This window comes from Diplotaxodon limnothrissa, linkage group LG16 (assembly GCF_057381915.1).
Source record: "Diplotaxodon limnothrissa isolate DT_005_m linkage group LG16, D_limnothrissa_male_GT1.1, whole genome shotgun sequence".
Lineage (NCBI taxonomy): Eukaryota > Metazoa > Chordata > Actinopteri > Cichliformes > Cichlidae > Diplotaxodon > Diplotaxodon limnothrissa.
The window spans coordinates 9,044,960-9,060,517 of NC_140611.1; the positions used below are offsets into that span (position 1 = coordinate 9,044,960).

The window sequence follows — 15,558 nt, forward strand, 5'->3', positions numbered from 1 at the left end:
AGGCTTAGTTTTTGCTTTGTAGCAAACAACAAACACATATATTCTTGGTGCAAGCATTTTGTAGTAGATAACTGCAACCAAAATCCTACTTTCTTGACAATCCTTGTTAACGATTAGTGTTAGAAAGGTGCGCATTATGTAAAATGTTATTTTGCTATAAAAATGAATGCTCAAAATGATCAAATTACACAAACATACATGAAATTATAGCACACAAGCCACAAACCCTTAAAGCAAATCTTTTTTTGCCCTTACCTCAGTTCTAACAAGCTTGAAAGCTAACAGTTAGTATGTCCACCTTTATTCTTCAACACAGCCTCAACTTATGCAAGCATTCTTGTAATTTTCAGATGTCTTCAGGACTAGTGCTCCATGATTCTGGAAAGATAGTCAAAGCTCTTTATTGGAGGCACTTGGCAGGCCAATCAATGACTGATAGTGCTCCATTGGGAATTTTTCTATCTAGCTATGCTTTTACTGTATTGACAGTGTGTTTGGTATCACAGTCATGCTGAAAAATGAAGTCTTTTCCTACCAGGTGCTTTCTAGATGTTATTGTATTGTCATGCATGGTGTTACTTGGTGCATTTATTAGGCTGGACGACTGTGATTCATCATTGTCTAAAAGTTCTTTGAAAAGCATTCAGTTAGTCAAGAACGCTGCAGTGAAAGTACTGACAGGGACTTGAAAGAGAGAGCATAATTCTCCCTTCTCTTCACTGGCTCCTGCTTAATTCCAGAGTTGGATTTAAAATCCACATCCTTACATGCAAGGTCTTGAATAACCAGGACACTTGATTTCTTAAATAGTACTGTATTATTCCAAGCATTTTGCTCTCAGACTGTGAGCTTACTTGTGGTTTCTAGAGTTTTTAAAAGTAGAATGGGAGGCACAACCTTCAGCTTCCAGGCTCCTTTCCTGCGGAAAAAGATTCAGGTTGAATTCAGGAGACAGACACTCTCTCTACAGTTTAGATTAGGCTCAAAACTTTCCTTTTTGATAAAGCATATAGTTAGCGCTTGATCAAGTGACCCTAAATCCTCCCTTAGTTTCACTGCTATAGGCCAAGGTTGCCTAAAGGCTCTGAGGGCTTCTTCTTCACACCTCTCTTTTTGGTTTATACCTCTAAAAACTAAATTTAAACTGTGGTTCTCTCCCATGTGTATCCTTTGTCCTGTCTTTCTCTGCTTTTCTCTTCCCTCCCAACTGGCCGTGGCTTTAAAAAGGGAGTTTTTCCTTCTTACCTTGGCAAAGTGCTAGGTGTATCTCTCACATCCTGTGTCAGGTATTTGCTGATTATTTTTCTATTTCTCTAGAACATGACTTTCAGATACTGTCCAGCTGCTGTAGATAGTTTTTTTTTAATACCTACCATTTCTTAGTTATAAGTTTTCATCATATTGCAAAAATACTGTTTTATGCCAGTTAAACTGCTTGTTTTATAGATTAAACTAAAAACATGTGAATAAATGTGTTTTTACAACAAGCTGCCAGTAACAAAGTGCCTTATGATACAATTTACAATTGCTGTTATGAGACAAGTTGTTGGTGTAGACACAACACATTCCTTAAGTTAGGTCATTTTTATTACTGGTCACAGTTAACCAACTTTAACCTGATATCTTATTAACCATATCACTATGTTGTTTGAATAACTTTACTGTGTATTTCCTGAAATTTCCCTCCGTGATGTTGTTCATTAGTGAATAGAATCTGTCTGGAAAACCCTAAAAATGTATTTGAGAAGTGAAAACCAAGATTTGCATCATTCTGAAAGTACTTAAAACAGCCTCATTGTGGTAAACCATGGGCACATAATGTATTTAAAGGCAATATAATGGTACTATATGCTTTATGCTTCAGAATTATTTTTCATTTTCACTCAGCCATTGGAGGAGGAACATTTCAAAAATCTAACTTACTAACTTAAGACATCCGATACTAATTTCATCCAGGATGGCATTTCCGGAGTTTACTTACAAACTTCTTCAAGTAATCAGAAATTCTGTGGGTGTTTTGGTGCTCATAGTCATCTTCTACATCCTTCAGTACATTTTTAACATGCATTTTTTATGCTCGTGTGAACCGGGCCTGCATCCAAATGGTGTACTGTACATGGCTCTGCCGCCTTTGATCCTCTCCTTTATTGTCATCATTGTTGAACCTTTTCACCAAAGAAAGATTTTTTACTGGTGTCACTCTCTCTCGAGATGTGCTATGTGTGTTGGCAGCTATGCCTATAAGGTTTTCATTAAGTGGATCAGTTTGGCGGCTGTATGGATATCTGCTGTTCTTTTTGATGGAGACTGGTTCGTTTGCCTAAAGACAAACTTCAACAAGAACCAGACTGGAATTCCATGCAAACAAAATCTGACCTATGAGGAGCAACGGATTATAGGAGACTATATGACTCAATCACTTGTAAGTAACAACACACAACAATCATGCAACATCAATTTGACTAACATCATTTTTAAACTAAAATTCACATGTTAAAAAATGTAAGACAATGAAATTTTGTTACATTTAAAAGCATTTTAGTTCTACCTCCATGTAAGGAAAGTATCACAATGTTTTACTTAGTGCGCTCAGAGCATCAAGTGGATGCTTGCGCAAAATTCAAAAGCTGTGTGTCTGACTGACAATAGAGAAAGAAAACATCACTTTAATAACAACTGTCCATGCTCAAAAGACCTTTATGTACTGCCAGGTTATTGGAAGCTGAATGTTAAGAAATGCGAAAAGAGTTGAAATAAACTTGAACTTGACTAAAAGAACAAACCTACATTTAAAACAAGTATGTGAATTGTTTTCAAACTGTATCTTTTTTTTTCTTTTCCAGGATTATGGTCTTTTTCTCATCTGTGGTTTTTTATTTGTCTGGACGACCTGTGAAATTAAAAGACTGTCTTGCAGCTGTTTTAAAACAAGGCCACGCTGTCAGCCTTACTACAGTGTAGTATTTGAAGACCTTCTAGCAGAGGAAGTCAGTATTCACCTAAACGACAAACTAAAAGAAATGGCAACAGAAAAAGCAAAAAACATCTGTGAGCCCTACCTTGAAGCTATTAAGCTGTCAGGAAACAATGATGATAATGACGATGCAAACACTGCTGCTTCTGAAGCCTGGGAGAAAATTTCCATCCCTGGTTTCTACTTGATGGAAGATGAAGAACAATAAACAGCTGGAGACACTGTAGCAATATTTTAAACTGTCATTTGTTAGAACCTTTACATCTATAAAAGTCTGTATCTCATATGTACATTTCATGTGGACATTTTATTTAGTCAGTTATCTATTTACCTGTTAATTTAAAACACGTTTTACAAACGAAAATCTGTGTTATAACCTTTTGATAAGTTTTTCCTATATATTTCCTAAATAATTTTACTTTCTTTCTACTTTCTTTGCAATAGTTTACTACACTAATTTTGAGAGAATATGACAAGAAAATTATACATATGATCGTTTTCTATTTATTTGTGTCAGAAAATATTGTTCAACATTAAGAAAACACATGGCAAGGAAAGAACAGTTCAAGCAATAAACTTAAATGTAAACAAAAATAGAATACATAGTATTTTTCACTGGAATTAAAATGTGCATCAACTGGCTCATGTCTGTGCAGCCCAATTTTACTTTTTAAGTGTGTGTGTGTTGGGGGGGGGGATGTGTGTGTATGTATCCATGATTGTTTATGTTAATAAGAGTGTGGGGAGTGAGTTGGAGGGCGGGGTGGGGTGGGCTGCTTTTAACCATGTAAAGCACTTTGTGCTACATTGCTGTATGAAAAGTGCTTTATAAATAAAGATTGATTGATTGATATGATTCTTTTGAGCATAATGTACTTAACATTGGTTTTTTGTTTTTGTTTTTAGATAAAAGGAACTACAATTCAGCCATGAAAAGTAGTCCAATAATAAAGGAGGTGTATTAAGAAATAATGTTCATGTTCCAATTAAACATAATTTTACTCTTGAGGACATTCCAGTCAGTGAGTATTCCTGCTGTCGTCTTTTCTGGATGAAACTTGCATGCAGAAGGAGAGCCTGGTATTGGCAGACTGGGACTGCAGAGGGCACTTTGCTGGAGATTCCACCATCGTGAATGTGACACTTACAAATGTAGGGTGACAATATGGAGATGTAATTGCATGGGGTCGCCACAAAATAATCACAATCAGAATCAGAATACTTTATTGATCCTTAGGGGATCCCTAGGGATTGGCTGCTGCAATGCTCCTGCACCTCAGATGAGGAAGATTCTGCAGTCATCATACACTATCAATCAAAATTTTGGACACACCCACTCATTTAATGTTTTTTTGGCTTTATTTTACATTGTAGATTCTCACTGAAGGCATCAAAACTAGAATTAGAATTTTTTCCATCCAGAACTGCCTTACTTCTTTGTTGCATAGATTTAAAAATGTGCTGGAAACTTTCCTCAGAGATTTGTGGATAACAACACAGTATGTGTTTATGTGTGCTTCACGGGTACAGGTTTAGTATGGTATTGATAGAATATTAACTTGTATATCATTTGATAGAGTTTCATCCACAAGCACGTTTTTATTTATATGGCATGGTATTTTTTAAATGGCACTTTCCAAACTAAACATGATAAAGTCATAATACTACTGAATGAGACCATAAAGTCATTAGAAAAATATATACTGAGGTTTTAAATCAAGCGAGAAGTCGAGTTCTAGACAGCTACAAGGTTGCCCTCTGCTGGTCAGTAGAAAAAAAGACAGGTATATGACATTTCCACCCTGGCTTCCTTTTTAACCTGCATTGTGCAACTATCTTTTATATACAGTCTATCTGTTTTTATGTTTGGAATTTAACCTTTTTTTTCTTTCCTTTTTAACTAACTCTTAAATAGTCATAGCTTTTCATGAACTATGGCTTTTCTACTAGGAGTAAAGATTTTATTTCTTGAAATTACAGTGACTCTCTACCTCTACCTCTGGAGTTACTGTACAGCTCTTCTTCCATTTAAATCTACATAAATACAGACAGTGTCTAGTAACCATGGCATAACTGGTTTCAGGTACTCTGAACATTTCAAATAAACCTTTTTAATAAACCTTTTTAATAAATATTCTTGATGAGATGGAACTGGCACTATGCCTTTCAAAAGCATGTAAACATATAGCTCAGTGCTAAGCCAGTTTCTCACAGATCCACCTCAGAGTAGCATCACATGAGCGGTCGTTCCAGTTTTCTTCTGTATCCTTGCCAGTTCTAATATGTGCACAGTCTTCTTCACCCCACTTTGGATCACCACCACCGTTATCAGGCTGCTCAGCCTCCCAGTACCTAACAGGTTTCAGAACAAGACAATGGTGACACTGTTAATCTCTAATATTAGAAGTCTTTCCATGATTCCCATTTTTGTACACATTTACATTTTTTTCTGTACTGAGCCTAAAAATGACAACTCCAGTAACACTGATATTTGTACTGCGCAAAATAAATCTTTGGTTTTTTGTGTGTGTAAGGCACCTCCTCTGCTTTATGGGTTTAGCAAATCTAAATGATTTAGTCTTAATGAACAGAGACATCGCAAGTCATTATTTAACCTCAAAGTTCTATGTATGGTGTATGATACAATAAAGGCTTTAAGTGGCATAAGTGGTAGTAATATGCTCACGTGTAGTATGGTGGTTTAGTTTGGTTAATGTCATTTTTGTTCTAGTGCACACGTGTCGAACTCCAGGCGTCGAGGGCCGGTGTCCTGCAGGTTTCAGATGTGTCCTTAATCCAACACAGCTGACTTAAATGGCTAAATTACCTCCTCAACATGTCTTGAAGCTCTCCAGAGGCCTGGTAACGAATGAATCGTTTGATTCAGGTGTGTTGACTCAGGGTGATATCTAAAACCTGCAGGACACCGGCCCTCGAGGCCTGGAGTTCGACAAGTGTATACTTTTTAAAGTTATTATTACATTTTTTTTTGACAGTGATTTTAAGGTTTAGTCTAGAACAGTTTAGAGTGGCAAAAACACTGGCCTGTTCACCATGTATGCTTGCTGGTATGTGTCAAAATACTGTCAAGAATTCCAGGATCAAATATAAATATTTTGGGATTCCTGTCTATCGCTTGTCTGTTGTGGTTCATCTGCGTATGCCATGGTACGTTTTTTCATTGGTATGTTTTAACTCAGATGCAGTTCTTGGCCTGCTTGAATGCCGCCCCATTAAAATATATCAAGTCTCTCCCATAAAGGGACAGAAGATCATGCTATTTGCCTTTATCATGTAAATTACTGCCACCTTGTGGCAACAGTTGAGTATTGTCTGTGGAAACAGCAATGAGAATCCATTTAAACTTTCTGTTGTCATGCGCATTTCAGCGTCCCATTATCAAAGCCTGGACCTCGGTCACTTTAGAGCCCAGCAGAATTTTGCGGTTATTTGCAAAAGCACACCATGGATAAATCCATGCTCTTTGATGCAAGACTGATGGAAGACCAGAGTAGAAGCCAAGCAGAACTGTGATGTTCATGATCTGTAGGTGATTATACACATGCACAGATCAGTGTAGCAAATAAAAAGTAAATGAGCAAACTGTAAAAGCAACCAACTGAGAACCGCATCTCTGGCAAACAGCTAATGTACAGAGGTAGTTTCAAAGTGTAAAGTTAATACGTAGAATACATGCGCGATAAAATGTGGGTGGGGCTTAAAAATCAAATGTGATTCTTGACAGATTCATTCTCTAAAACCATAAACACTTGTATGTGTGACAAATAAATACAGAACATTCTTTGCATGCTGAGCAGCCAGCATTGCTTGTGATATCTTATGATCTGCACAACAAGTAATGCAAACTACCTAATCCTTTTCTTTTGTTCAAAATGGGATACTCTTCAAATGCAAAAGTGATAAAAAAGTGAAAAGAAACAGTGATATGTGGTGATTTGCATACTTTGTAAACATTTTTAAAGAAAAACAAACAACAACAAAAACAAACATTTTTTTTACATCAGTAAATTTCTACACAAATTATTTTTAAAATTTGATTTCTTTCTCATTTAATACATGGTAAAAATTATATTTAAGAAAGGGAAAAGAAAGGAATAAAATAAAGAAGGGCCTGTAACCTTAGAGTGAGAGAAGATCCATCAACCCATTTCCAGGTTCCCTCATTGCTCCCATCCATCAAACCAATCCAGCTCCATGTTTCTGACTTTGTTAACTTGGAGAGAAAAGTCTGTTTTTAATGATAAAAAAAAGATACAAATGATATTTTAAAAATTGAATCATTATTATAAAATCATTAAACAGAAAATTAAGCTATTATACATTAAATTACATTAGGGGTATTGTACCCCATTTTGACCTTGAGACTTAGACCACCATAGACCCCCACCTTCAGTCTTATACACAGGGCTTGTTCATGTGCTACCATGATTAGAGCCTCCGTGCTGTCTTTCTATCCAACTTTGTCCAGCCACTGGTAGGATTTTTTGATATCAGCCACTTCTTCTATCTGCCCGTAGTACATACTGTCCTTCCATGATGTTCTTGCTCATCTTTTTTTCTCAGGTTTCTAATGCCTGAGGTATTCGCCAAGCACAAATTCATTGTGGCCAGCTTCCTGATATACCCATTTTTGTTGTTTCATTCTGGATGATGCTTCTGACAATCACTAATCCTTATCCTCCTTCCTTTAGCTTCACATAAAATGTCAGGGTGCAGGACGTGGGGTGAAACCCTCCATACATGGTAAAGAGCTTTCTTGTCTTGATGTCAGGGACTTCTATCTTCTCCTTTGGCGAGCTGGTTATTCCAGTAGAGTATATGATGACTGGCAGGTTGTACGTGGTGATTCAGCAGATCTTGTTCTTGCCATTCAATTGACACCTTAGGACTTGACACTCTGCTGGTATTTGGTTGTGGCTTTTCTAGCGGCCTCTTCATGGTTGCCATTTGTATAATTCTAAGGTACTTCTAGCTGTCCTCAGTATCTCCAATGTAGCCTTCTGGCAGTGCAGTCTCCTCAGTTCTGACTAACTTCCTTCTCTTTCTCCAAAATCCTACTATTTGGCATCAACTCACCCCACCATGATGGAAGAAGATACATGCTGAGTATGACTCAATAAACACTAAAAACACCAGAAACTTTCCAGTTAAAAGCAAACAAACAAACCCACACACATGGCTTTCCATTCAGCTAAAACAATTTTAAGAATGTCATTCTTAAAGATCATTGGACGCAATTCGATCTGTAGTTACTGCGTTTATTTACTTACACATTATTATGATTATGGTCATATCATTAACTAAGCAGTCTGGTCAACTGTTAGGGAAGTACCTGCTCCTTGTTGCAGTCAATGACAACTAGATCTGCTCCTTTGTCTTTGCAGTCCTGTCTGGCTCTTGTCCATGAACCAGAGTCATTGGAGAGGAAATAACAAGAACTACTAAATATCCTCCATCCTGCTGGACAAGTTTTCTCTCTCTGTCTGGTTAAAATTAGTTCTTTCTTTAACTCAGTGATGCTTGAATTCAGCAGGTCTCTCTCTCTGGTCATGAACGACATCGCATTAATAGAGGCCTGGAGATGCTCAGTCAGGTTGTTTTTGAGAAAAGAGAAATGTGCAGCTTCACTGTGATCTGGAAATAAATACATTTACAAAATGACATATTTATGTTTATTATGTTAAGGACAAAACTAACAACTGAGTTGGTCAATACTGACAGGCTTTGTTACAACATATGTTACCTATGGCATTATTATTGTGCCTCTGTTCTATGAGTGCAGGTTAAAAAAAAATCAAAAAATATGCAAGTGCAAATGTTGCATTTTGAGGAGAAAATTATTTTGAGTGAAGAAACGTTTAATTGGAGCAAACAAAATTCATTGCTGCGTGCAAGAAATGTATTTCAGTGTTTGCTATTATGCATACACACACACAATAACAGCCCCTCTTGCTCAGTTGCTGGCTGTTCTCAGTGTGACGTTCATGCTCACAACATCTCTGCTCGGTGCACGCTCAACTCTCTGTACACCATTCTAGGTGTACCAACCAACCAATCACTGACGTGGATGTGAAAATTCTGATAGGCTGTTACGGTCTCCAATCAGCTTGCTAGCTATTGCATTCCGGAAACATGGTCCAGAATGCTGCCAAATGCATTTTCGGTTAGTATGTTTAATTATTTCATTTTAAAATATATAATTTTTTAAGACCACTGTTGGTTTTAATCTAGTTTAAGCTACACTTTTCTTCGCTCAAAAATAATTTACTCCACAAAATGCAACATTTGCGCTTGCAAAGTTTTTTTTTTACGTGCAGTTAGAATAGAGGCACAAAAATGACACCATAGTTGCCACCTAAGAAAGATGGTGTCAGTTAATATTGGAATAACGGGGTGCCTGCAGCTTGGTCCTTTCAGCGACTGAAATTATTTGATGTGTACATGTGTACATTACATGTACACTGTTTAGAAATACATTTGGCCAAACAATGTTTAATGCAGTGGCACTTTGGAGTCACTGGAATCCATTGACTTCCGTGTCTGTAAATAAAAACAGCTATTCTAACAGTGCCTATAATTTGTTATTTTCTCTCATACAATGACAATGAAGCTAGTGTAGAAGAACAATAAATATCTGTTGTTATTTTTATTTGTTTTGTATTCATGAACAGCCATTTTTTCTTATTATTTTCTAATTATATACAGTGATGTAATGACGTTATAAATAATTCGATGATAACTGATGACTGTGTTCTCATAGATGAGCGAACTAAACGAGCACTGAAGGCTTGGCATAAACTGCCCGTATGAATACGGAATACAGAATATAAAAATGAACTGAATAAAGCTAAATGTGAACAAAACTCACAGTGCAGACCAAGGCCAATGAGCCCAACCAACAGGGAAACACTCAGCAGCCCCAAAGTAAGAATAACAGCTTTGTGAAACTTCCCATCAGAGCTCTTTGGACCTGATAAGAAAAAAAAAGTCAGAGATGTCTTTCACATAATGCAACATATGCAACATATACTCAGTTACTGCGGTACAGTAAGTCTGGACTGGTTGTCCGTCTTAAGGCTCTGAGTTAGAATTACTAGAAACTAATTAAAGGAGACATCCTAACTGCCTACATCTAGATAATGATACCACTGTCTCTGATAACATACTCTGATTAAGCAACTCTGTTAGTCAAGTACAGTCAGTCACTCACCTTGTTGCCCTAAAGTAGCAGACCAAGAAATAAACGCCCTAAGCGACGGTCAGCTTGTGGGCTAGAGCAACCTCTTAGAAGCAATAAAAGCTGTAATAGCCATACACATATTTTAACCTTTACCGTTTAACAACACAATTCAGACTTTAAATGCAGGTAAGATATTCATTTAAATCACGAAAGCCAATTTCTATAAATCACCAAGACTAATCATAATAGATGAAATGGGATAACTGCCACTAAATACCACTATGGTCTCATAGTTCCTCCAAAGTCCATAATTCAACAAAAAATTAGCAGCAAAGAAAAGACTTGTGGCTCCAATTTTTAGATCACAGTTGTTTGGCCATAATTAACCGTCTGGAACACTCTGAAATATTATATTGCTGAGACCGCTCCAGAGACTCCAGTTTCACAACACTTACAACTTGTTTTTAACTATGTACATGGTTACCCCGCTGAGTTCCTATTCATCACATTACTTCAAGTCCTAGATGGATGAGGTTTGGGGGATTTCAGTCCTTTGACAATCTCCATCAAACTGGAAATTCTTACCTGTTTGAATTGTTGAAGAGCTTCTGTTGACTGACTTGCCATGTTGAACATTGACATAGATTTCCTCCATCTCTCCTGAGATAGTCAGCTTTCTTTTAGAGAGTCGGCTCTGCAGTACACGTTACTTGAAGCATAAATGAGGAAGTTTTTAGCTTAGTTCCTTCTTGTCTTTTACAGAAGTTTTATCGGAAGTCATTCTGTATGTGTTGAACCCAGAAGTGTCACTTCTAATAACATTTCTATAACACAGTTTAAGTTTGAAGGTTGAAGTTTCCTGGAATAGTCTGAATGACTAATGTTACATGAAAAGACAGATATACAACAAAATTCAAAACTCAGCAGAAGGTCTAGATCTTGTCCCTTGAAGTTGCTAATTACCCACTGTGTAGATCAGAAAAGTATAATGAAAGTGAGCAGGCAATCTGCATATACATTAATCTCACAAAGATGCACTGAAATCACCAATCAATCACATTCAAATTGGCCTTGTGTCCAATGAACTTCAATTCAATTCAATTCAAACTTTATTTTTATAGCACATTTAAAAGCAAGAGAGTTGACCTAAGTGCTTCACAATCAGTTAGGAACAAGAGAAGAAAATAGAGAAACAAATACAGATAAATGAGAGGACATTGTATTAACATTAAAAAACAGGTCTGAGGTTATTAACTTGAGTTAAAAGCCAACATTGTGGGGGGGTGGGGATAGTTCAGGTAGAGTGGTCGCCCCTTGATCGGAAGGTCGGGGACTCGAATCCACCGAATCCAAGCTACCCTGAGGTACCCTTGAGCAAGGTACCGTCCCTACACACTGCTCCCCAGGCGCTGGGTTGGTAGCTGCCCACTGCTTCACTGAGTGAAGGGATTAAATGCAGAGGACTACAACATTTCCAACGTGTGGGACTATAAGAGGTTTAAAATGGAAAAAAGGGGAGTTTTAAGACGCAATTTAAAAGACTGAATAGGATTCAATCGAGACCTCGGTTATATTAAGAGCTCTCAGTGCTCTTTTGGGGTTATAAATGTTGAGGAGTTTGCTTAAATAGCTGGGTGCCATATTATTTAAAACTTTAAAAGTTAAGTAAAAAAAATCTTAAAACTAATATGGTATTTGACAGGGAGCCAGCGTAAATTTGCTGAAACTGGAGTGATACATTCATACATTCTAACATCTATTAAATGATGAGCAGCAGTATTTTGGACTAACTGCAAGACATGAGTGGCGAAGACCAAAATAGAGAGAATTGCAGTAGTCCAGTCTAGAGGTGATGAAGGCATGAATAAGTGTTTCTAGGTGTTTTGGAGGAAGATAAAGCTTCACATAACAGATAAAAACTGGTTTGAACTGTGGACACTTGCCTCTCTAATTAATAAAAGCTATCTAAAAACACTCCCAAGATTTCTTACAGTGTGAGACTGATGACAAGCAAGTGAACTGAGGGTAACAGTTAACTTATCCAAAGTCGAATGACTTCCAAAAACAATAACTTCAGTCTCATTTACATTTAGGATGAGAAAATTTTGTGCTAACCAGTCTTTAACATTACAGTGGAACAGAAACACCCAGTTTGAAGGGGAAGTAAATTTGGGGGGCATCAGCATAACAGTGAAAGGGGATGTTGCATTTCCTAAAAATAAATCCCAAATGTAGCATGTATTAGGAGAAGTGTCACTTTCCTGGGTCTGACCCAGCGTTTTGAGTTTTAGTTTATTTGGATGATATGTTTGAGTTCTTTAGGGTAGCTAAGTTGTTTATTAGTTTCCCTTTGTGTTTTCTACCGCTGTATTTAAGTTTCCCTTTGCCCTTCATGTGTTTCATGCTGCGTGTCTTATGTTGTCAAGTTTATATTGTCTTGTCTGCGTCACATGTTTCCAGTTATATTTTGAAGGTCTGTGTCCTATTTCAGTGTAGTCAGCTTTGCTTCCTTTGTCTCGTTATGTCAGACTAGTGTCAGCTGTTTCCCCATGTGTTTCCACTTCCCCTGATCACCCTTGTGTGTATTTAGTCTGTGTGTTTCTGTTCATTCCTTGTCAGGTCGTCTGTTGTTCACGCCATGTTCCTTACACCAGGTTTCATGTCCAGGTTTTTTCATATTGCTGTTTAGATTTCCCAGTTTAGGTTTGTGTTAATTTTTCTTCAGTTTGCCTTGCCTTTTGTTTGTACCTTTTACCAGCCTCATTAAACAGCTTGCTTTTTGTTAACATTCAAGTTTTGTTCCCTGTTCCTTGGGGTCTGCGTTTTGGGTCCTTCTCATCAATTCATACAGTCTGCCCTCGCCAGACTGTGACAAGAACAGAGTTGGACCCAAAACAGACCCCTGAGGCACACCACAACAAATTGGGGCAAAGGAAGTGGAGTATTGTCCAATAGTAACAGAAAAGGACCTCTCTGATAGATATTTAAACAATGATAAAACTGTGCCTTTAAGACCAACAATGAACAACCTGGGTTGTTCTGTTGTTTAAACATGGCAAATAATAAAAGCTTCTCGAAAACCGTTAACACACTGGACAAAAAGATGTGTTATCCCCTTGTGCTGCAAATTTTCCAAAGTGGAAAAACCTGGACGTTATGCAAAACATCACAGGAGAAATGTAAGCTATCAGTTTCAGTCACGTCCATCATACAGGTACAGTGAATACTTTATATTTTGCTTCTATGAAGGTCAGGTAATTAAACATCTTAACTGTCTGCAAAGATGTTTTAACACAATGTGAAGATCAAAAGCAGTTAGTTCCCCGTTGATTTAATTTTAAGTTTTGGTAACTTTTAGGTGAAGGAATAGGACCAGTTTGATGTTAATGTAACAGCAGTGTGCAACTTACATGACAGTACAACAATTTTTTTCACTATTACTATTATTTGTAACATTTTGGTTTTAATTACTTTATTGTATCATATACATGTAAATGCAATGCCATTAAAATACAATTGCTGTGATGAAACATATGTACTGTGTTAATAAGACGTTCTACATTCATAGCAAAAGGAAGTTATTTTCTTGACCAAAGAGCTACAAATAAAATCAGTCAAGAAAAATATTTTTCTCAAGGTCTTGTTTTATATTTATTCAAGAAGGAAAAGGCTAATCACAAATGAATGCCATTTTACTAACTGCATTACACCTTTAAATCATTAGAATTTGATGAAAAGGATTCCTTGGCAACTGTTACACAAGAGTGTAATCATTCTGCTATGTTTTTGTACCAGTCAGTGAAACATGACAGACTGCTGAATTAGTGGAGTTTGTGTGGATACTACTACCAGCACATACTGGGTACTGTGTAATATGGATGTATGTCACTTATCTTCACATGAATGTATCTTTGAGATATTCTCATTGTGTATTCCTTTTGTTGTCTTAGATATTCTTTATTTCTTATTATTGAGCTGAAGAAATGGAAATTTTGTCTTTTCAACATTCTCAGTCATGCCGCTGGGCAGGCAGGCAGCATAGACGCCTAAGTTTGTGAATGCGATAACTTGAGAACAAGGCGGCGTAGGATTTTGAAATTGATACCATAGTTAGAGGCTGAGCGGTAGCACTGGTGCACTGGTGGTCACCATTATTTTTTACAAAAAAGCCAACAAGATACTGAATTTGCCTACAGGACAAGAATATGTAACTACTGCTGAATTAATGTTCAGATATCATTTAACTGCTGTAGCTGCTCCTGCTGGTAACACTTTAAACTTTTAACTGACTTGTTTGATATGTAAAATCTGAATATTATATTAACACAAATACCAAAGACTTTAAGTGAATGTTGTGGTGTATATCTTTGAAATGTTGTGAAGCAAAAGCACAAAGGTGACCAATTTGGAAATGCTCAAGTAAAGTGCAAGTACCTTTATATGACAGTACTTAATTACATTCCATATGACATACAGTGGGGCAAAAAAGTATTTAGTCAGCCACCGATTGTGCAAGTTCCCCCACCTAAAATGATGACAGAGGTCAGTAATTTGCACCAGAGGTACACTTCAACTGTGAGAGACAGAATGTGAAAAAAAAATCCATGAATCCACATGGTAGGATTTGTAGAGAATTTATTCGTAAATCAGGGTGGAAAATAAGTATTTGGTCAATAACAAAAACACAACTCAATACTTTGTAACATAACCTTTGTTGGCAATAACAGAGGTCAAACGTTTACTATAGGTCTTTACCAGGTTTGCACACACAGTAGCTGGTATTTTGGCCCATTCCTCCATGCAGATCTTCTCGAGAGCAGTGATGTTTTGGGGCTGTCGCCGAGCAACACGGACTTTCAACTCCCGCCACAGATTTTCTATGGGGTTGAGATCTGGAGACTGGCTAGGCCACTCCAGGACTTTCAAATGCTTCTTACGGAGCCACTCCTTTGTTGCCCGGGCGGTGTGTTTTGGATCATTGTCATGTTGGAAGACCCAGCCTCGTTTCATCTTCAAAGTTCTCACTGATGGAAGGAGGTTTTGGCTCAAAATCTCACGATACATGGCCCCATTCATTCTGTCCTTAACATGGATCAGTCGTCCTGTCCCCTTGGCAGAAAAACAGCCCCATAGCATGATGTTTCCACCCCCATGCTTCACAGTAGGTATGGTGTTCTTGGGATGCAACTCAGTATTCTTCTTCCTCCAAACACGACGAGTTGAGTTTATACCAAAAAGTTCTACTTTGGTTTCATCTGACCACATGACATTCTCCCAATCCTCTGCTGTATCATCCATGTGCTCTCTGGCAAACTTCAGACGGGCCTGGACATGCACTGGCTTCAGCAGCGGAACACGTCTGGCACTGCGGGATTTGATTCCC

At 37.4% G+C, this 15,558-nt stretch overlaps 2 protein-coding genes across 2 annotated transcripts; one reads left to right on the forward strand and one right to left on the reverse strand.

Annotated features, from left to right (window-relative positions):
* The first annotated feature begins 1,957 nt into the window (after nucleotides 1-1,957).
* LOC146615703 (uncharacterized) lies at nucleotides 1,958-3,182 on the forward strand. Its single transcript, XM_085373781.1, has 2 exons — nucleotides 1,958-2,422; nucleotides 2,844-3,182. Exons 1-2 carry the CDS (start codon nucleotides 1,958-1,960, stop codon nucleotides 3,180-3,182), a joined length of 804 nt encoding a protein of 267 aa, XP_085229907.1.
* A 1,987-nt stretch (nucleotides 3,183-5,169) lies between these two features.
* LOC146615704 (CD209 antigen-like protein C) lies at nucleotides 5,170-10,830 on the reverse strand. The gene is made up of 5 exons (XM_085374622.1): nucleotides 10,761-10,830; nucleotides 9,864-9,965; nucleotides 8,328-8,629; nucleotides 7,114-7,223; nucleotides 5,170-5,326 (listed from the first exon to the last, which is right to left on the reverse strand). Exons 1-5 carry the CDS (start codon nucleotides 10,828-10,830, stop codon nucleotides 5,170-5,172), a joined length of 741 nt encoding a protein of 246 aa, XP_085230748.1.
* Between the last annotated feature and the right edge of the window lie 4,728 nt (nucleotides 10,831-15,558).